Below are 21,468 nucleotides of genomic sequence, written 5' to 3' on the forward strand. Positions count from 1 at the left end.
GAGGTTTTGTGGATTGCAGTGATGCCTAAAACTGGGACTTAAGCACATAAGTACCTTTGTGGATCTGGGCTAACGTCCCTTTTCATAGCAGAATCACACTTTCAACGGCTCAATGTGTTTGTTTACCTGTATTTGGATGACAGGTCCAACAGAACCAGATTCCCACAATAGGTCTCTCCCTTTTGGGTAGTCTAATCTATCTTCATCCTGATGCAAAGGCATACTTTCAGAAAAGCAATTCTAGATTCTTTAGGGGTGATTATCTTTTTAGCCTTGTGACATGTTTATGGACATTCAAAAAACTTTACAATACAACCATGTAACATGATCAAACTGTTCCTAAAGTTCAAATATCTTTGATCTAAGGGCTTCCTGTACATAAATGACTGTTTGGTTGGCTGAGAATGAGACCTCTGCAACCTTGACTAAGTATCAGTTATATACTAGAAACTGTCATAGAATCATAGAATATCAGGGTTGGAAGGGACCTCAGGAGGTCATCTAGTCCAACCCCCTGCTCAAAGCAGGAAAACCTGCAAGCATACCTGAACTTGTCTGAGCAAGTAAATAATCATTCTTAGTGCTTTAACTATTCTTCACAGGTCTCTGATAAAGATAGCCACTCATTCCAAAATCCTGCATATGGTTGTCTGTAATGTCCACTTTTGTCTCTTATCAAACCATCTCCCTTTGTACTGAAAGCCTGGGTTGGGGAGTGCATCTACACAATCTCAGAGTTTAAGATCTGTGGAAGCCTGGTTAATCTAGACTTCACAGCAAAGCAATAGTTTTCAGAGTAGTTTAGCAACTATGAAAAACTTTCCGGTCACTAAGGACTTAATAGTACAAATCCTGACAGACATTACAACCAAAGACCTCAATCATTGTAGGGATGAGTCTCTTTCCTTTAGCTGCCCTCCAAAGTGAGGGTTCTGTGGGAATGATTCATGACTCATCATTTCTTTCCACGTCCACCTGACATGGAAAAGCAACTCCTTTGCAGATATGAATTTCAGGCATTAAAGTTAAAATAAGGGGCCTTCAAGACTTCAGCAGTAAACCTCATATTGAAGAAGTGGGGACAAAATGGATCTATTTGCTTAGAACACCAGATACTTCCTGTACTGATTTGTGATGGGCAGTGGCTCCCCAATAAAGGCAGTCTTTGCATAGTGGAATGCCTTTTCTCCAATTCCTCTGCTCCATCAGGTTTTCAGAAAAGTAAAACAAGCCTCAGATAATTTTCAGAGCACCTACTTAGGCTTATCAGTTTAAATGCCCGGATCTTCTGGGCATTGACTCAAAACCAGACCCAAACTCTCTTAATCTTACAACATGGATCTTGGCATCTTATTAGATGTGGAACCTGAATGCTCTTTTTAAGGTGCAACAAGTTATCTTGAAACCTAGGAAGACAGCTACATGGAGATATGCTAAGATGTGGTAAAATGCAAAAAGTCCATGTGTTCCTGTCATTCATTTTTTGGGGCAATTTGTTTTATAAAAGACATACTCAGGACTTGGTTTGGTTACTAGTAAAGTCCATCTCAACTACAACAGTCTACTGTCCTCCAATACAGGGATCATGAGTGCAGAATAAGTAGCTAATGTGCTTAGTCCACAACACCAAACTTCCTCCTGAGTGTGTCTAGAGGCCAAAAGCTTCATATGTCCCCTACCTAGCTGTTAAAACAGCCTCCTTTCTCCTGACAACTTCTATAATGCAGTTATGCATTGTCAATATCAAAATCTACAACAAACTGAAAATCTGGGACAGTGTAAAATAGATTATTATAAAAATTAAATAAGATGAGCTACTGCACTGATTGTGTATTATTAATTTTCATATTTCATTTTAAAAGATTTTCATTTTAAAAGAACTGCTGCAAAATTCCCAGTCTGCTGCACCAGAATGCTACAGAATCCAGCGATTTTGAGTATAAACACCAGCTAAAAGCTGCTCCTGTGTACACTTACCATATTCAAACTGTTCAAGATCAAAAATGCTTTTGGAACATTTCTAATCTTATTGAATTAATTTATGTACTTGTAGAGGTGTAGATTTAATAAATTAACTTTCTGTATCAAGTGGACCTTTATAGAGCTGGAAACTTATGTTCTGATGTAGATGTTAAACTGTATGACTTTATTTTGCAGATGTTGCTAAATTTGCATAAGAAGAGTTGGATGGAAGGTTTGACACTTCAGGACTATAGTGAACATTGCAAACTCAATGAAACAGTAGTGAAAGAGATGCTGGAGTTAGCTAAGAATTATAACAAGGTATTCACGTCCAACAATAACTTATGAAATAACTGACTGTAGCAAATTTCATTGGATAAGAAGTTGATTACAGATCTCTTTGTATATGCTTATAGTAATGTCCTAGAAAATAAACACTAACTAGAACACTGAATAATTGCAAGCGAATAACTTTTGAGGCTTCAGTGATCACTAATATTTTAACACTCTCTTTTGGGGGTAGTATGGGAATGTTCATGTTTTGTATGATATATACATTGAGTAGAGTAACTTCAATGGATTTGGCAAATAAGGTATAACTCTGGCTATAATTTGTAGACCAAAGCTTTGTGAGCATTGAGTTCCTGATTGCTAACCAACTAAAGATTAACCATTGTTCGTACTGAATGCTGTGGGCATCTGAGTTTAGCCCCAGTTTAGCAAAGCACCTAAACATATGTAGCTTTAAGGATGTGTGTAATCTGTCCCATTGATTGTATTTAACTCTTTGAAGTGGATGGGTCTTGAAATCCTGTAGTTGCACCTTAATTCAGAATATTTTGGATTTAATTTGATTTCTCATTTCATTGCTGCCATCAAAGACTACTAGATCAAAGATTTAAAAAAATATATACTTCTATTATAGTGTGTATTTGGAACTCTCTTTTTTTAAATATATACAGCCTGATTCTTCACTCCATTACATTGGCATAAAAAGTATCAGGCCCACACTTATTCATAACCTGTAATAATGACATTCCTAAATAAAAGAAAGATTGAGACTTGCTCTACTTGTGTAGATACTTACTAGGAAAATGTACTGTATGTATTAAACATACTGTTTTAAAAAGTCTATTTTTAAAAAACTTGCTTATTGGAAGTCCCAAAATATTAAACGTGAATATTTTATTTAATAGTTGGTCAAGGACATAAACCCTCCAAATCAGACATTTTAACATTAAACATAAATAAACAGGAAACTTTACATACAAAAAAACCTATTTAAAGAAATACATAGAAGTTACTTAAACTAGAATACAAAAATGCATAGTAAAAAATCAAACTTCCCTTTGTTAGAAACAACAAGGTTAATGCTGTACTTTGAACATTATATTTTTAACCTGTTTTATCTAGCTGTTGATGTGATTATTAGGTGCAAAATTCCACCCTTGTGTAACATTTTATAAGTTCTAAGTGTATTTTTCTTTAATATAGTTTGAGTAAATCTAAAATATCTGACAGTAAAGCTGTTCATGAATCCTCCCCTTAATCTTTTGCACTGACATTTTAACAAATTTGTGCCACCTTTGCTGAGCAATTGAAGTGCCTTTCCTTTGGACTTAATACAGGCTTCTGAAACACTGCTGTCCTTTTGATTTTTAAGAAGAAATTATATTTTTATAATCTTGTGGCTCTAGAAAAAAGTAAACAAAATCTGAAACACCGACCTTTTTTGTATTTTTCACAGGCTGTGGAAGAAGAAGATAAGATGACACCTGAACAGCTGGCAATAAAAAATGTTGGCAAGCAGGTGAGGTGTAATGAATTATTGTGAGGTGAAATAACCTGATTTTTTAAAAAATATATTTTAATATTATTTTAGTCACATGCATTGTAGGTGATTTCTGTGCTGTAGTCTGGCTGTCCTGAATTTCCTACAGGAATTGAATTTACACCTAATGGAGAATATTATTTAGGCCTCTGACTTTAGGTAATCTGCAAAGTGGTTACAAAATTGTCCTTTAGTAGCAAGGGTCTGCCACAACATTTTTATAATGAAGTTTAAAGGTATATTGTGGATAAATTGTTCTAATCCACTGAGGAATATCCTGTAATTTCTGCATCTTTCTTCTTTTTAAAAAGAAACAAACAAAAAAACTAAATACACTATTGCATTCTGAAGAAGTTATACTATGTTTTTTTTTAAAGAGGCCAGTCAGTCAGTCAGTCTGGTGCATTACACTGTGGCTGAAGAGCCAGTAGAAGGGGAGTAAGTTCACCCACTATTCAGATACATTGATGCTTGATGCCAATACACACATAAGTACACTAAACACCTTCGTGTTCCCTTCTGCTCCATGAGAAAAACAGTTTAGGACCATAATTAAGATTTGGGGGGCGGAGGGGAGGCTATTAAATGAAGTCCATCCTTCTGTCATGGCAGGATGTAATCTTCTGACTGAGGACTTGACAAATATTAAATTAGTGATATGTTTTATTTTAGCCCAAAAGCCAAAGAAAGAAATGTGCTGAAATGGAAAAAGATTAAAATTAAGAAAACATATTGTTCTCAGAGTTCAGTAGGACTCGGGGGGCAACAGGAACAACGGATAGCTTTAAAAAACCTCCAAACTATTTTCCCTTAAAGGAGAGGCAGGATTTATTCATATGGCCGGCTGTAGTAGAACCTGAACTGTATTTCAGAGGATTATGGAATATTTTTGTGTCAACTTCCAACAAACTGATGTTATAACTTATCTGTAATTTTCTTCGAGTCGTACACTTTTGTAGCATTCAAATCTGTAGCAGGAAACAATCAAAAATAAATATATAGGAAGAACCATCTTTTTCAAAGATCTATAACAGTAGTAAATATCCCTTCTTGTGAGCCTGAACCCAGGTGTAATCTACAATCTAAACAATTCTTTAAAAGCTGGTGCAGATTTTTTTAAGTTAATACAGAGTAAAAAATCAGATTTTTTTCCTCACACATCCAACTTTTTTTCTAAAAGAAACTGTCAAAGGTATCTTGTAAAATCATTAAATGAAATAGTTTTAGTTTTATTTTCAGGTTTTTTTTTCCTCTGTCATTTATACACCAAGTTCTGTAGACACACAGCTGCTGATGTGAATACTTGTCCTCTGTTCGGAAAGGTCCTTAGTTTGAATGGAGAAATCTTAAAGAACTACAGGACTTTGTAAATGGATTATACAAAAGAGCAGCTTAGCCTTGTGACATCTGTGGCCATCAGAACTATTTTGTATGTGGAATAGGATCAATAAATATTTTTAAATTGATCCTTTACTGTGTGCACATGCTTTCTTTCTTTTTTTTAAATTTGTCTCCACTATTTTAATATCTGTATAGTGGGCTCTGTACAACCAAATGACATAATAGATTGAGCAAATGTGCTCTTTATGGTATAACGTGAGGATAATTTAGTTAGGCCCCAATGCTGCAAAAGTGTATGTATGTGCTTAGCTTTACCACTGAGAGTGAACTTGTGTGAATACATGACATGGATCCATTTTATGTAGGTAATTTAATAATACTTAGCACTTATGTAGTATTTAATATTTTCAAAGCACTGTACAGACTTAAGCTCCAATTCTGCGGAGACTTGAGAACATGCTTAACTTTATACACTAAGTAATTCCCTTGAAGTCTGGGAACTCAGCAAGAGTTAAACACTATGTAATATTCTTGAAGCCACTGAGACCACTCACAAGTGTAAAGTTAAGCATGTGTATAAATCTTTACAGGTTTGGGGACCCAAGATTATATACAGCTTTGAAAATACAGAGCACCACGTTTGTATTGCTAAGGTGGAATCCTGGCCTTGTTGAAGTCTATGACAAAACACCCCCTTTTTCATTTTAAATAGTATGAATCTCACTTCCACAAAAATAGTTTCAAAAATGGGTATTTGAGTGATATAAATGTCTATATAAGTAATAGGCTAAAATAGCTTCAAAAGAAGTTGTCCTACTCTCAACTTTTACAGACTTCCCTCAGGTTTTTCTTTTTAATATGGGGAATGAGGATAACCACAAAAATAAATTTGAAGGTCTGTCGTAACCTTGCAAAAACAAGGTTAAAGCCATGACTAAAATTGCATTCCTAGCACATTCTGTTTGGCTGTAGCTGAGTTTACAGAATAATAATCAAAGGTAACGTGGGGGGAGGGAGGGTGTACATGACACCCCCATTTCTACCAGGTTTAGATGCCCTGCCCTGAACTCTGCTGCATGCCGCCAGAACATGCGCGCGCGCGCTTGCTCTCGCTCGCTCTCTCTCCAATGTATAGGTTTCGTGGTTTAGTTCTAAAGTAGTGTTTGACTACAGTATAGTTTTTATTGACCTAGCTTCTAAAATCTGAGGCAACTACGATACTGTGAGTGAAATCCTGGCCCCATTGAAGTCAGGGAGGAGTTTTGTCATTGACTTCATTGGAGCCCGGATTTCACCCTATGTGTGGAACTGCATAAAAACATTTGCTGTCACTGTATCCATCAAGAATTTGAAGAGACCGATTTGCTTATTAACCTACATATAACATCTATGAATAATATGAAGAGCTACAGGGTCTTAGAAATTTAGAATCAAAGTTACATGCAGTATCTTGAAGGAAGGAAAATTTGGGGGCTTTAATAGGCTGTCAGTGTCTATTAATTCACTGTGTTCTCAAATAGTTGAAATCTGTCATCTCTGAAGTGTTCATTTTTTAGTGATTCCTCTAATAGCCAACTTTAATATTTATTTTTCAGGACCCCAAACGTCATTTAGAAGAACACGTGGATGTGCTGATGACCTCAAATATTGTCCAGTGTTTAGCAGCTATGTTGGATACAGTTGTATTTAAATAATGAATTTACTGTTAATGTGGTGCTTTCTGTGTATATTCTTCTATTGTTTCTAACACTTGGAAACCAGAGACTGCTGAAAGTATATTTGGTTAAATGGAAGACATCTGGCATCATTTGCAGTCTAAGAGCAGCACTATAACACCTTTCAGTCTCTGTTGTGCAATTACTTCTGTTTCTTTATGTCAGGGTCTTTGCAGATTCCAAAGCAGTTCAAGAACACAGAGTGGGCAAATTGTATTAAGTTTTCATTTAATATTTGGGGGGAAATCAGTAGTACATATATATTTTGATTGTTGCTACATAATAAAAATACATTTACAGTCTATCTCGTGTGTTTAAGGTTTTTTGTCAATATACGGAATGGACAACATTGTAGAAAACTCATGCAGATAAATCTGGTTTCCTTTGCATTTTTAGTGCACATTAAGTGAAACATCGATGAGCTAGCAAAACTTCACAAATGAAATATGACTTCCATTAATCATGAGGTATCCTAGAAAACATACTTTTTTCATAAATAGTGATGAGTACAAAAGAACATTGCCATACAATTTTTTTTTATAATGCAAGACAACTCCATCCAATGCAAATGCTTATGAAAATGACATATGTTGATACACTGATGCTCAGCACATCTCCAACCGCCCTAACTCAAGCAGGTTCTTTCCTGGATAGCTGATATTCTATGATAGCAATTGACCTAAGAATAAATTTTTGAAGAGGTTGTAAAGCCCACATGAAGTTGGGAGGGTATGTCTCTCAATGGAGATGAGGATAGCTGAAGGGAAACAGACATGATGAGGAAGAAGCATGTCTGCTGTACCCTGTGCTTATACCATAGCAGCCTGCTCTGTAACCAGCTTCTTGAGTATAATGCAGCTTGACTCTACAATTTTCCTTTTACAACCCCCAAAAGGCATTTTCTAGTTCCTTACTTTGCCCTGCATTTTAGGAGCTCCACAGGAAAGGGACTGTGTTGCTGTTTGGGGGAGCTGGTGCATGCGATGACATAAGGGCCAGAAGGTACCAAAGTACTATCTTGGAAAGGGCAGGGGAAGGTTTCTAAGCAGTTACCATCTGGGCCTCTGAAGCCCCAGTGGAGCACAGCTTCATTAAGAGCTGAGCTGGATGGATAGTTTGATGCCTTCTGCAACACCCACTCCCCAACACACACAAACACTTCCTCTAAGACAGTTCGTCAGCACCTGCCAGTGCATATCTTCCGATTATCCCAGTTTAGGAACTATGCATGTTAACAATTTAAAAAAAAAAAAAAAACGTTTTTGCATGATTCCCAGTTTGCAACAAAATTAAGGGCAGTTGCCATGTAAAATGATGTATCTTGCTGCATAAATTAGCTTTTAATGTGCTAAATAATACAACCCTTCCCTGTGTCTCTAGTTTTACCCCATCTCCTGATCTTCCAACCACACAATCAATTTCACCCTGGAGCGCATGGTGCTAGTGAAACAAATAAGCACCAGAAACTACAGCTGCTTGGCATGAAATACTGCTTCTCACAGAATTATATCTGTATTTTGCTGAAAATGAGGATGTATGGCATGCACTAAATCAACAGAATATGGGTAATGCAGTAGTGTGTATGACTAGCATTCATGAAAGACTTCACTAGAAGCATTTCCTTAAAGTATGATAGTTTCCATTCTAAAACATGGTTTTATTAAAACAACTAACCATAAACTAGTGCACAATAGGCTACCTCAAATGCCCCTGCTCACAATCTTGTACTCAAGTTATGGAACCAAAAATTGCAAATGAAGCATTCAGTAATGTGTTTCATCTGTCTACCAAGTAATGTAGCTATTGGCTCCATTTCTGTAGCATTAAAGAGTCTTGATACATGATGACCTTCATTGTATATTTTTTCCTTAGGAAAAAAAAAACACCCATTGTAGCTAACTACTTGCCCCTTGCCCCTGCCCCTCCTCCCCCAAGTTTCCTAAAATTTTATGGTTTGTGTATTAATATAGGTTTTAGTTCAGATTTTGGAAAGTTTGGAGAAATATTATCAACTTGATTTTTTTTTCAAATTGATAAAATATCAATTTAATAAAGCACTTTTTAAAATAGTGGGTATTGAATTTTTTAAAAATTATTTTAAACAGTTATTTTCTGGATCCCATCTGTTTAGAAGAGTCCTTTTGGTGGGCCTGATGGCAACAGACCTAAATTTTCAGTCTCATTCTTTTCCGGTCTTTCACTGCCTAAGCTTGCCTCGTGCCCCTAATTTCAGCTTTGTTTCTGATGTTACTGCTAAATACACTATTGTGGAGCCTGGGGAAAGAGCTGGCAATGGGCTTCCCCAACAGAGCAAGGCCTGGAAAACAGAAATCACATGGCCTGTGTTATCATGCTAGTATATGAGACAAAATGCAAGATGCTGATGGTGATTATAAACAAAACCATTCAATGCACAGAGAAAACAAACTGTCACTTCTCCATTCTAATATATTAAGGATTAATTGTAATAATATTTTGTGTACTTTCAGATGAAAATATGATTTAAGTCTCCTTTTAAAGGGAATAATAGTTAGATTCATAGAGTCCAAAGCCAGAAAGGACCACTGGGATCATCTAATCTGACCTCCTCCACAAGTATAGAACTTCCACCAAATAATTCCTATAGCATATTTCAGAAAAACATCCAGTCTTGATTTAAAGATTCACTTGGCACTTTATAAAGTAAAAAAAGATTTGCTACTTCAAAAATTTTATAAATTGGTATTCAGAAAGATCCTGAGGAAGGAATTGAGACCAAGTTGTTTTTCTGGTTAAATGTACCACTTTCTTCTGGTCCAGGTGCAAAAACTATTTCCCAACGCTTTGTCTAATGGAACAAAGGTGAAGAGGATGCCCTGTCGCTATGGTATCTGAAGCAGACATGTTAAAACAAAAAGATTCCAAGAAGGCCCTCTTGGTTCCAGTCTCCATCTAAATTTAATTCCTTTGTATGAAAATTCAGCCCAGTTTCAGATGGATGAAAGCAATGCAGGTTTGCATCATGGAGCAATCTAGTCTGAAATACCACTCCATGGAAAACCACACTCAGAATCCTGGTGTCAACTGAGAAACCAAGTGCTCACTACATCACCAGCTTGAGCTCCCAATAGCTATGTCAAGCTTAGTGGCCAGGTTACCTTGAGCTAGAAGTTGTGCAGGTGGACAGGAGTCAGATTAAGTGTAACACAGTTATTCGTGGATGTGAAGTAACAAGGCACAGACCACCAGCCCAAAGGAGACATGAAAGCATGTGTCAATGGGGGAGGATTCTGCTATGAGCAACTTACAGGCACGGCCACAGCTTGTCACCTCACAAACTCTCCCCTGCAGGTGGAACTGAGGCCTCTGAACCTCCAGGAGCAGCAACAGCCAGAAGGCAGAGAGGGAGCATACAGTGGCACTGGCTCAGCCTACCTACCCAGAAGACCAGAGCTTGTTGCATTGGCGCCTGAGGAAAAAAGGAGTCTTTGCTCCTGCTTGTCCTGCTCCTAGGGTGACCAGTTGTCCCAAAGTTATTGGGATCACCCTGATATTAGCAGAATATCTTTGGCTTTGTCTTATATATGCAACTATACCCCCTACCTCCAAAAAAAGTATCCTGATCTTTCACACTTGCTATCTGGTCATCCTGCCCTCTCTCCCTGGAGGAAGAAGCTTGTTCCTCAATCTTAGAAATGGCCTGGTCTTGTCCCTGCCCAGCTGTGAGGGGCTGGGCCTGGGAATGCTCTGTGGTTCCAGACAGAGCAGAGCCTGTTACCTTCAGTGGGGGGGGGGCGTGATGGGGGCCAGCCCAGGCCCCTCGCCCATGCATTGCTGCTAGGCCTGCAGCAGGCACCTCCCTGAGCTGCAAACACTTGGGCTTGCTGAGCTGATCCCGTCCAACAACCCCCCTCATTCCCTCCCTGCCCCTTGCCTCTGCTTGTGAGTCCCCCACAGCGCCAACCGGTAGGAGAGACCCGCTGTGCAGCCGGAGGATGGAAGTGGCTTTAAGCTCTCCTGCCCCACGCAGGTCGCGAGCTCAGGGCAATGGGAAAAGCCCCCGCCTCCCTGATGCCCGGGAACACAGGAGAGGATGCCCCGCGCACGCTGTTCCACCTGGATTATCCACGGAACCTTCAGCACTCCCCGCCTAACAGGTGGGGTGACTTGGGCCTGTTACACTGTGAAAATCGCGCCTGCCAACGTGGGTGTCTAGCTCTTCCCTAGTTTAATGAAATCGTTATTTGGGATCTCCCCTCCCCCACGCCCTAAATCTTTTCTCTGACAGGAGCTCTAGCAACACTTAAATTTATTTCTATGAATCGAGCTAACTGCTTCTGACAAATCTATTACAAAAGATATCTCCCTCCTAGCCCTGCCTGTGTGATTCAGTCACTGAAAGAAAACACACGTCAAGTGGAAGGGAAGCTGGAGCGAGATGGAGAGATGGATGCCTTGTGCCATGCTTTTCTGATAATCTCCCGCATTACAGCACACAGATCAAATATTTATTTACTGAAGACTCAGTAAACATGACTGCAAATACATTAGGGCACTTCAGCTGTACAGCTTATAATTATTTCAAAAGGTAAAAGAGATGATACATTGTTCCTGTGTACCTATGCTGCCTGCACGGAGTTTTATGGGTGTTTTATTTTTCCAACGCCGCAGTTACCTTTGGGGGGAGGGAGTTACACTGAGAGGATGGGGGGGGGGTATATCTTATAAAGGATGGCGTCCCGTTATTGTGCACTTCATCGTAGACGGGAAAGCCAAATTCTGGAACTTCTAAGGGGAGATAAGGCCTCCAGCATGTGGTTTGTATGCTCTGCACATTGAAGTCGTTACATTCAGAGTGAATGCTGACACCTGGGCTCATTCTGAACCCAAAAGTCTCCAGCATCTTATCTCTTTCCTTCTTCACAAAAAGGGGGGAAATTAGGAAATCCGCAGGTCTTTGATTTTTTTTTTTCTTTCTATCCGTAGTCACAAAGCTCGAAAGGTCACACGGTAATGAGCACTCATAGCAAACACAGCATTCCCCCTCCCCCCCTTGTATCCCACAATAAAATCATCTCCTTCAATTTGCCATGATCGTCGCGACCAGGAGCCAGGTGATTATCCTAATTAATGTCTATCTAATTAAATTACTGTCAGCGGTTAACCAATGGCAGGAGCCGTTTCATCCGCTCCACAAGCAAGCAAGATCAAAAGTGAGTCTTTCCTTATTGCTGCATAGTGTCAATTGGCCAATCTCTTCTCCCAGGGAAAAAAAAAAGTAAATCAAACGTTGGGGAAGCATTTGGTGGGAGAAGTGCTTTCTGCCTCGTGAGGGTCCCAGGATGTCTAGTTGATGTTAAGAGGAGCCCTGTAGAACCCGAGACTGAAGGGTGAGTATATCGGTGCTTGAGCTATGCAGCTGGAGCATTGTCTTTCTCCCTCTGTCATGCTCTCCAAGAAATTTCTCAATGTGAGCAGCAGTTACCCACATGCAGGCGGATCTGAGCTTGCCTTGCATGATCATCCCATTATCTCGACCGCTGACAACCTGGAGAGAAGTTCACCTCTGAAAAAAATTACCAGGGGGATGACGAATCAGTCAGATACAGACAATTTTCCTGACTCCAAGGACACACCAGGGGACGTCCAGAGAAATAAACTCTCTCCCGTCTTGGACGGGGTCTCGGAGCTTCGTCACAGTTTCGATGGATCTGCTGCAGATCGCTATCTGCTCTCTCAGTCAAGCCAACCCCAGTCCGCTGCCGCTGCTCCTAGTGCCATGTTCCCTTACCCCAGCCAGCATGGACCCGCGCACCCAGCCTTTTCCATCGCCAGTCCAAGCCGCTACATGGCTCACCATCCTGTGATCACCAATGGAGCTTACAACAGCCTCCTGTCCAACTCTTCTCCCCAAGGTTACCCAACGGCGGGCTACCCTTATCCCCAGCAGTACGGCCATTCCTACCAAGGGGCGCCTTTCTACCAGTTCTCCTCCACCCAGCCGGGGCTGGTGCCCGGCAAAGCTCAGGTCTACCTGTGCAACAGGCCACTCTGGCTGAAATTTCACCGGCACCAGACAGAGATGATCATCACCAAACAAGGGAGGTAAGCGGCACTTGCGGCTGCTGTCCGGAGCGACTGGACATTAGGTGGTGGGGTTGGGACTCCAAACTCTTCCTTACGGAAGCTTTTGAGGGGGGCGATCTGCGCTTAGTGTTCGGGGTGACTGACAATGCAACCCGCAAAGTCCAGCGTGAAAATGGGGAGCTGGACGGGTAGGTCACAGGGGGCGCCTGGGTGGCAGCTGCTAGGGTGGCTCGTGATGTGCTCGTACAAGGTGTCTAGAGATAGGGTGCAGGTCCCTACCTGGCCAGCAGTCCCTCCGGAGAGGGCCCCCAATGCGGCTCCCTCCTCCTTTTGTACTCATCCCCTCTTCATACAGCCCTTTAAGGTCCCCCCGTTGTTATTTATCACGAAACTGGTTGGTTTTGTGTGTGTGTGTTTTCTTTTAACAGGCGCATGTTTCCTTTTCTAAGTTTTAATATTTCTGGTCTCGATCCCACGGCTCATTACAATATTTTTGTGGATGTAATTCTGGCCGATCCCAACCATTGGAGATTTCAAGGAGGCAAATGGGTTCCTTGCGGCAAGGCGGACACCAATGTACAAGGCAAGTTCTTCCAATTAACACTTTTCCCGACACATATTTAGGTGAGAGTAGTTAATTAAAGCCTTTGTGGACTGGCTCAGGCGGCTTCTTAAACGAGAATGGGCCAATGATGCTTTTAAAAAAAAAAATAAAAAGAGGGAGGGGGAGTGAAGGGTGTTCAGAAAATGCTATTTTAATCCTCCCCGGTTAAAACGAAGGAAGCATCGCCGGTAACGCGCTGCTAAGTTTAATGCGATTCACAGGACCCCTGTGTGTGCTGCTACAGTTGCAAGAAGGGTGCGTGTGTAAGAATCGTGGTGTGTTTATTTGTTTCTTTAGGAAACCGAGTGTACATGCACCCCGATTCCCCCAACACAGGAGCCCACTGGATGCGTCAGGAAATCTCTTTTGGGAAATTAAAACTTACAAACAATAAAGGAGCATCAAACAACAACGGGCAGGTCAGTGAACCTCACACACGCTCTTATTTGTTGCTTCCAATAAAATCCTGAAAATTCAGATCAGATCCCTGTTTTCTTAAATAAATCATACTGCTAGGGTAAAACGTGTTAGTTTCTGTTCCTAACGAGTTGGAATTGTACAGGACTTCCGAGAAAGAGGGAAAAAAATAATCCTGCACAACCCAGCAACAAAACCCAGACCCTGATCAGAGTTGGGTTATGTATTGGGGGGGGGGGGGGGGGGGGGGGGAGCATTCTGAAGTGGAGTGAATCTGTAGCTATCCTGCTAAAAGGGAGCGATGACTAGGTGGTGTCTTAGGGGTGCATTTCTCCTTTGTTGAGTATAATCCTCTCTTGACAGCTCGGCCACGGCTTTTTATTCAAGCGCTTTGATACCAGCAAATATCCGTCTTTTTCTCCCTCTCCTCGCTCCAATTTAGCGTTTCTGCCCCTTTGTCCCCCTCCCTTTTCTCTGCCTGACAGATGGTGGTCTTGCAGTCCTTACACAAGTACCAGCCCCGTCTGCATGTGGTGGAGGTGAACGAAGACGGGACGGAGGATACTAACCAGCCGGGCAGAGTGCAGACGTTCACTTTCCCGGAGACTCAGTTCATAGCCGTCACCGCCTATCAGAACACCGATGTAAAGAGCTTGGCGCTGTATTTCCCGCGCGGCCATCCTCACCCTCAACCGGCCAGCAGCGCTTTAGAGCTTCCGAGGCCGGCTCGTGGGGCTCCGTGTAGGTGCCCGGGGAGAGAGAAGCGGATACACGCCGCGCAGAGTGCTGGCGCGCGCGTGTCTGCGGCGAAGGGGTGATTGCATCCAGCCGGCACCGTTGTATTCCCCCGCCCGGCAGCATCCGGGCGGGCTGGACCTAGATGTATATATTTGACGTTGCAATTCTATACCTTTTTGCTAAAATCGTCACGAATTGTGAGCCCCAAATCCGCAACACGAGCAAATGTGTGGATCAGATTTCTGTTTCTTTGCATTTGCCCTGGTTAGTCTCACGAGCACACACAAGTCTGGCGTGGGGTCTACAGAGTGAATATTTCATAGGGGCGCAATAACCATCAGCTTCCACAATGAACATCTTCTTAGGAGGCCAAGCGGAAACCCGATTGGCATTTATTATATTAAAACTAGAGTATAATATTGGTCAATAGCTGTTATGTTCCCATTGAAAAACACACATTTAATCTGAGGTGATTTTTAAGCAAGTCTGCAAAGAGCCATTGATGCTGCTGACTGTGTTGGGGGTGATGGTACATTTTAATCAGAATAAAATCCTGTTAATGTAGAGGCAGATATTTTTTGCTCTCACTTTTAAATGGCATGCATTAAAATAAAACTCGGTGTATTCCGTTTTCGATTGCTAAACCAAGCATAGATACAATAATCTCTTAAAATGTTATATAAAAACACTTGAAATATTCATTTCTTATCCTAAATTTTAACTTTAATTGTGAATAATTACTTTTCAGAATAGACTGTCAAAATTATTTCACATTTTTATCAGTAATTGCAAGACCCAACAATTTTCCCCTAATTAAAACCTTTATAAATACGCTAAGCTTAGTTTTTATATTTTGAATAGCGGCAATTTGAGCAACTAATGAAAAAAAGATCGAACAGCCGTGCTTTAACAATGCGTCTCCTGTCCGTTGTCATGCTTTCATTATGTATAGGTACGAGAAAATACTCATTGATCCTCTATTTTCCTTCCCAGATTACACAGTTGAAAATAGATCACAACCCTTTTGCAAAAGGTTTTCGAGACAATTATGATACGTAAGTAAATTGTATTTTTATTATCCATTTTATCGGATGCGCCCACATAGGCCGGTAGAGACTCTATTTGGTTTAGTATTTGGGGTTGTATTAAAAATCTCTCTAATTATTTAAACATTGAAATATTCAGTATTGAGCTTTTTTTAAAAAAAAAGTTCTCCCAGAGAAGAGAAAGCAAATGCAGGCTCCTAAACTCGGGACTGGGTTTCGGGTGACTGAATAGAAATGAAATTCAATTGTCTCCCTTATTTTTCATGGAAAACTCTTGGTTTCCGCATTAATTTGTACGCCTGGGTTAGTAAGAGGCAAATCTTCTGTGCCGAAGAGATAGCTGGAAGAGGCTGGCTAGCACACTCAATAGAACCTTGTGCAGTTTGGGGACAGATGCTCTTCTCACCCCCTCTGCCTGCATCTGAGGCTGCGTGTGACTTTGGCAGTTGTGATGTTCTTTCTGGCATATGACTTTGTACCCATTTTCAAGTTCCAGTTTATTCAAGCTGTGTATGTAGGCTATGAAATAAGGACCCCTTGAATGGGAGTTAAACTACTGAATATAAATGACTCTTTAAATCATCCTGGACACTATTCAGAGAGTTTTAAAGAAAATTTCTTCTGTTTCTCATTTTGGCGTTTTTGCCGTTCCTGTATATCTAATCTATATATAATAGGAAATGTCTTCGTGGAAGGCAAATATACAAAGGGTTCATTATGCTTTTATCCAAGATCATTGGCCATACATACTGGTCTAATCTTTGACCGATGGTATGTTTGTGATACGGAATTCAAACTTGACTTTAGAGGTTTGCCCCATGCTCCTTTTCCCGCATTCAGTGGAACAGCCCAACATCTTAATGAGACCATGTACACTGCTCAATGGCCCCTGTAAGGAAGGTTTGGAATAGGTAGAAAGAGTACCCAAGCTAAGGTGCTATTTCTGAGTACTTCTGATTCCTTTTACCCCCAACACAGTGGAGATAGAGCACAAACAAAAATGAGACTAATGACATCTCACACCCATCTGCTATTGCTGTGCCTGTAAAGCAATAAAATCAACAAAGTGCTCTAGCATTGGAGTCAAGAAGGGGGAATCATCTAGAAAATGAGTGAGAAGTGCCCCAACCCAGTGCTACTCAGAGACCTGGTGGGAGGTGGGGAACTCAAACATAATGGGAAAGCGCACGGGTTTTTGCTCACCTAATTTTGCCTGAGCTCCTATTCAATTGGAACAGAGTGGGCTGACCACCTGCCAGGATTGGGCTCTGTGTTTAAGGGGAATATTTTTATTTTTTCCTTCTGAGTAAGAGAAACATATATTTGTTTTAAGGAAGTGGGAACAGCCCCCCAGATAAAGCCTTTTCCAGATCCCATTGAAGTCAGTAGGAGATTTGCCACGAAGTAAGCCCCACATTGACTAAAACACTTAAGTATGTGCTTAATTTTTAAGCAGTTGCGTAAATATATCCCTATTCAGCAAATCAGTTAAACCCCATTGAAATAATGGGATTAAGCACACACTTACAGCTAGGCACGTGCTTAAATGCTTTTCTAAATCAGGGCCTAAAACTGGGATCAAGCTCCTAGAGTGATCACTCTGCTTAAATTTAAAGTAGCTGGCTGTTAAATATTACACATATTTATTCTTATTTGAAAAATATAATTGTAGCTGGTTCACTCCCCTTCCCAAAAATGCAATGGAATGTGCAGCAAGTGATCAGAGGGAAAATGCAGGGGTTCTGGTGATTTTGGTAAGAGCCGCAAAGGAGAAGTTAACGAGTATTTGAGCATATAAAATAGGTCATTGGTGCAGTGCAGAGACTACATGGTCTGTGTAACTTAAATAGGACTTTTCTATATATATAGGGTAGACTAACGATGAAAAACCTTCTGGACTTCTCCAACCACAAAATGTCTCTGCTTTCTTTTCTTTTGAATTATAAACTTCACACGTATGTCTCTTTAAAAAGAGCTTAAATGCTGTCTAGCACATCGCATTTGTTTAAGGGCCAACTGTGTTCTGGATAAGTAATTTCAGGAGGCGTGGAGGGTTAATTAAAGCACAGTTTTAGCCTGAATGAAACGCACACACTAACTATTCATCCATTAAGGGTTTTATAAACACAAATTGCAGCCCAAGATTGAAGGCTTATATATAGGTTATCTTGGAAAAAATTGGGCTCATCTGCTTTTAAAATTCCTTCAGTAGGTGTCTGAAGATTAGCTGAAATTAAATTCAATAACATCTTGATAGGTGGTTTGTGACTCTGAACAGTAAGTGTCAAACCGCAGAGATAATTTTTCAGTCTGCCATTCACGCTGTTTGCTACAAATGGACCAGGTTACCTGTTGCGCATATTGTGGGCTTGGTCAATTTTCCACAATGCAGAATTTCCCAAGGTACCATGAAAGATGATAGGATGTTAGCTGACTTGTGGATTTTAAATAAATAAAAACAAGAAACTTCAGCTTTTAAATTACGACCCTACTAAATATATACAGAGCAAACTCTTTTTCAGTTTGTGCTCGCCTTTTTTTTTTTTTTTTTAAAAAAAACATTTAAAACGTTAGATCCACTTTGCGGGTGGTGTGTGTAAAATAATCTGATTTTTTAAAAACATTTCTGGCCTCCAATAGCCTCCCCAGTATTCAATGTAAAGATGAACCAGAACTGTAGGGATATCTGCCTGGTTTGTTTCAGGTTGTCATGTCAATCTGGTCAACTGGTTTCTTTAAATCACTGAATGGCCCCGCTTCTGCACCTGTGCTAAACTCTTGTGGTTCTGCGTAATGCATTTTCGGGGTATTTCTGTTAAGTCTCTCCGCTCCGGTCACAGCAGCTCCTTACCGAGCAGTTCTGAAACGGGGCTCTCTTGCCAGGGAGTATGCACTGGGTGAAATCCTGGCCCCACTGAAGTCAATGACAAAACTCCCGTTGGCTCCAGCGGACCCAGGGATCCATGCAGGGTGCCTACCTGCCTGCACCCTGCTCTGGCTCAGGACACCCAGAACTCTGCCCTTCTCTTTGGCAGGATCTACACAGGCTGCGACATGGACCGGCTCACGCCTTCCCCCAATGACTCTCCCCGCTCGCAGATCGTGCCCGGGGCCCGCTACGCCATGGCGGGCTCCTTCCTGCAGGACCAGTTCGTGAGTAACTACGCCAAGTCCCGCTTCCACCCCGGCGCTGGCGCTGGCCCGGGACCAGGCAGTGACCGCAGCGTGCCCCACACCAACGGGCTGCTCTCTCCACAGCAAGCCGAGGACCCCGGGGCCCCGTCTCCGCAGCGCTGGTTTGTCACCCCGGCCAACAACCGCTTAGATTTCGCGGCCTCCGCTTACGACACGGCCACTGACTTTGCTGGCAATGCCGCCACCCTGCTGTCCTATGCAGCGGCCGGGGTCAAGGCGCTGCCCCTGCAGGCTGCTGGTTGCACGGGGCGGCCGCTGGGCTACTACACTGACCCTTCGGGATGGGGGGCGCGCAGCCCCCCACAGTACTGCGGCAAATCCAGCTCCATGCTCTCCTGCTGGCCCAACAGCGCAGCCGCTGCCCGGATGGCCACCAGCAACCCTTACCTAGGGGAGGAGGCGGACAGCCTGGTCACCGAGAGATCCCCCTTGCCGGGCGCTGAGGACTCCAAGCCCAAAGACTTGTCTGACTCCAGCTGGATCGAGACCCCCTCGTCCATTAAATCCATCGATTCCACCGATTCTGGGATTTACGAGCAGGCCAAGAGGAGGCGGATCTCGCCCTCTGACACCCCGGTGTCGGAGAGCTCCTCTCCCCTCAAGAGCGAAGTGCTGACCCAAAGGGACTGTGAAAAGAACTGCGCCAAGGACATCGGCTACTATGGCTTCTACTCCCACAGCTAGACTCTGCCCCGTCCCTTTGCTTCGCTTTGTAGTCGGGCTCACGCCGCCACGATCTCCAGTGAATACAACAGTCCTTTTGCACAACAACTTCTCCGCAGTTAGCGCACTGATCCCAACTTTAGCTGTATCTTTTTATTCCCCCCGTGAAAGAGTTTTAGCTGTAATCCTCGCTCCCTAATTCCCTTTCTGAAGTGTAAAGAAACCCTCCAACCCCTGTAGGAGATCTTGACGTTCTTTGGCACCCGGTGCTGCGCTGATATGGGAAAGCAGCAATTCCTGCCGTTGAATCTCCCTCTAATTCTCCTAACCCCATCGATGAGCAGGATGTTTGACTCTTAAAACCATACAGCGCTTCCTTCCTTCCCCATGGATGAATAGTTGGGGATGTTAGTAAGTTTAGTGGAACAAAGCCTGTGAAACGCCTGTACATAGTGTTTAATTTATTGTAACGAATGACTATACCTTTTTGTTCCCATTGTGGAGTCCCAAAACTAGATCATGTTTAACTTTCTCGATTTCTCCTCTCCCAACCCCCAAAGTTCACTCTCTGGTCTAAATGCCACCGGAAACACAAAATGTCCAATAGAAATAGCACTGAATAATGGGTTTCACACTTCCTTGCGATCCCTCGCATGGCATAAATTACTCTGTGCCCTAAACTGACACAGCTGAGGAGTATCTGTGCTTGCCCCTCAAAAGAATAGCGATCGATCCGGTTGGAAAGTCGATTAAGTAGCGGGACGCCTTCAAACAGCGAAGTAACCGCATCTGTAATTTTTTTTTCTTGAAGAGGAGTAGCTCGACAGCAACATTATTTTTGCCCTATTTGTTCCTCCCACCCCTCCAAGTGCCAAATCCATTACTGGCCTGTGCAGGTGCCAAATATGCTGACAAACAGTTTCCAAATTTCATTGCAGTTTCTCCCCCTTTATTTATATTTCTGTAAATCGTTGTAATGAATAACCTACAAACGATATAGACGACTGAATTGTTGGTAATCATAGTGTAGTCCAGTGAAGATGAGTTGTGAGTTGTATATTTTACTGCATTTAGTTTTGGAATTGACTTTTTCATAAAGTAGATAACTGAATCTAACTTTCTGGGGGATACCATAAGTATTGCGAGTAAGAGTGATCTCTCCTCTACGTCTCTTACTACTTTGAGAAGGAGCATTCATAACCCCCAAGCTCTCCCCCGTGGAAGTAGAATAGTAAGTCTTTGAATTCTGAGTAGCAAATCTATACAATTAAAGCATTTTTATATGAAAAAAATATCAAGTGAAATATGCATCAGGCAAAATAGTCAGCCAAAATTCCAGCCGACGGGGAAATTTTTCCTAATAGAAATTCAGGGTCATAAACGTGTGTATATTTTGGCTCCTCTGTAAATCTAATGTTGTGATTTTTATATTTGTTCTGTTATGTGTGTGGAACTGAATGATTTATACAAGTGCAAGCTCCATTGAGATGTTTTGTTTTTTGCCCGTTTGTATTGTCTGTGTATAACAAGTAAAATAAACCTGGCAAAACGTTAACGTGGTGTTTGAAAGCAGTTTACGTTTTACAAAGATGCAGTTGAAATTATCTAACTGGCCTGGGGGAAGAAATCCAGTGGATACTAATGGCAGCTCACTTTTCATGGGTTTCGAGTGATAGATTAAAAACATGCGGTCATTCCATTGTTTTCCTGTCCTATAGTGTTGTGTAGTTCCAGGTTTGCATTTCTGCTTTGCCAGGGGGACAGAGAGGAAGTGGGAGAGGAATGCTTTCTTCTTACCTGTCGCCTGACCAATGTATTGAGGTCTGCACTAGGAAAAGGGAGAGAGGGTTGAAGTCTCCTCAGAGTTGGGAGGTTTATACCTAAACAATT

The 21,468-nt window shown here is 41.7% G+C and overlaps 2 protein-coding genes across 8 annotated transcripts in view; both read left to right on the forward strand.

Annotated features, from left to right (window-relative positions):
- Positions 1-7,153, forward strand: part of PSMD14 (proteasome 26S subunit, non-ATPase 14) — a 60,158-nt gene extending 53,005 nt beyond the window's left edge. For all 5 annotated transcript variants that reach the window (XM_043525120.1, XM_043525122.1, XM_007056649.4 and 2 more), the window contains 3 exons: positions 2,158-2,283; positions 3,710-3,772; positions 6,730-7,153. In XM_043525120.1, the coding sequence (XP_043381055.1) occupies positions 2,158-2,283; positions 3,710-3,772; positions 6,730-6,828 (288 nt within the window). In that variant the 3' untranslated portion in view covers positions 6,829-7,153. The remainder of the gene's footprint in view (positions 1-2,157; positions 2,284-3,709; positions 3,773-6,729) is intronic.
- A 4,436-nt stretch (positions 7,154-11,589) lies between these two features.
- On the forward strand, positions 11,590-21,133 carry TBR1 (T-box brain transcription factor 1). 3 transcript variants are annotated; one of them, XM_043525585.1, is made up of 7 exons: positions 11,593-12,933; positions 13,344-13,498; positions 13,817-13,938; positions 14,422-14,580; positions 15,668-15,729; positions 18,756-18,873; positions 18,979-21,133. In XM_043525585.1, exons 1-7 carry the CDS (start codon positions 12,242-12,244, stop codon positions 19,597-19,599), a joined length of 1,929 nt encoding a protein of 642 aa, XP_043381520.1. In that variant the 5' UTR covers positions 11,593-12,241; the 3' UTR covers positions 19,600-21,133. The 3 variants fall into 3 exon arrangements, with proteins under 3 accessions (XP_043381519.1, XP_043381520.1, XP_007056710.1); XM_043525584.1 differs by having other exon boundaries at positions 11,590-12,933; positions 13,365-13,498; positions 18,756-21,133; XM_007056648.3 differs by having other exon boundaries at positions 18,756-21,133.
- Positions 21,134-21,468: the final 335 nt, after the last annotated feature.

This window comes from Chelonia mydas, chromosome 11 (genome assembly GCF_015237465.2).
Source record: "Chelonia mydas isolate rCheMyd1 chromosome 11, rCheMyd1.pri.v2, whole genome shotgun sequence".
NCBI lineage: Eukaryota > Metazoa > Chordata > Testudines > Cheloniidae > Chelonia > Chelonia mydas.

Excerpts from the sequence above, each read along its gene's own strand:
- TBR1 (XM_007056648.3), top strand. The coding sequence starts at position 12,242 with ATGCAGCTGGAGCATTGTCTTTCTCCCTCTGTCATGCTCTCCAAGAAA. Across the intron at positions 13,939-14,421 it reads CATCAAACAACAACGGGCAG|ATGGTGGTCTTGCAGTCCTT; the intron begins GTCAGTGAACCT and ends TCTGCCTGACAG. Across the intron at positions 15,730-18,755 it reads TTTCGAGACAATTATGATAC|GATCTACACAGGCTGCGACA; the intron begins GTAAGTAAATTG and ends TCTCTTTGGCAG.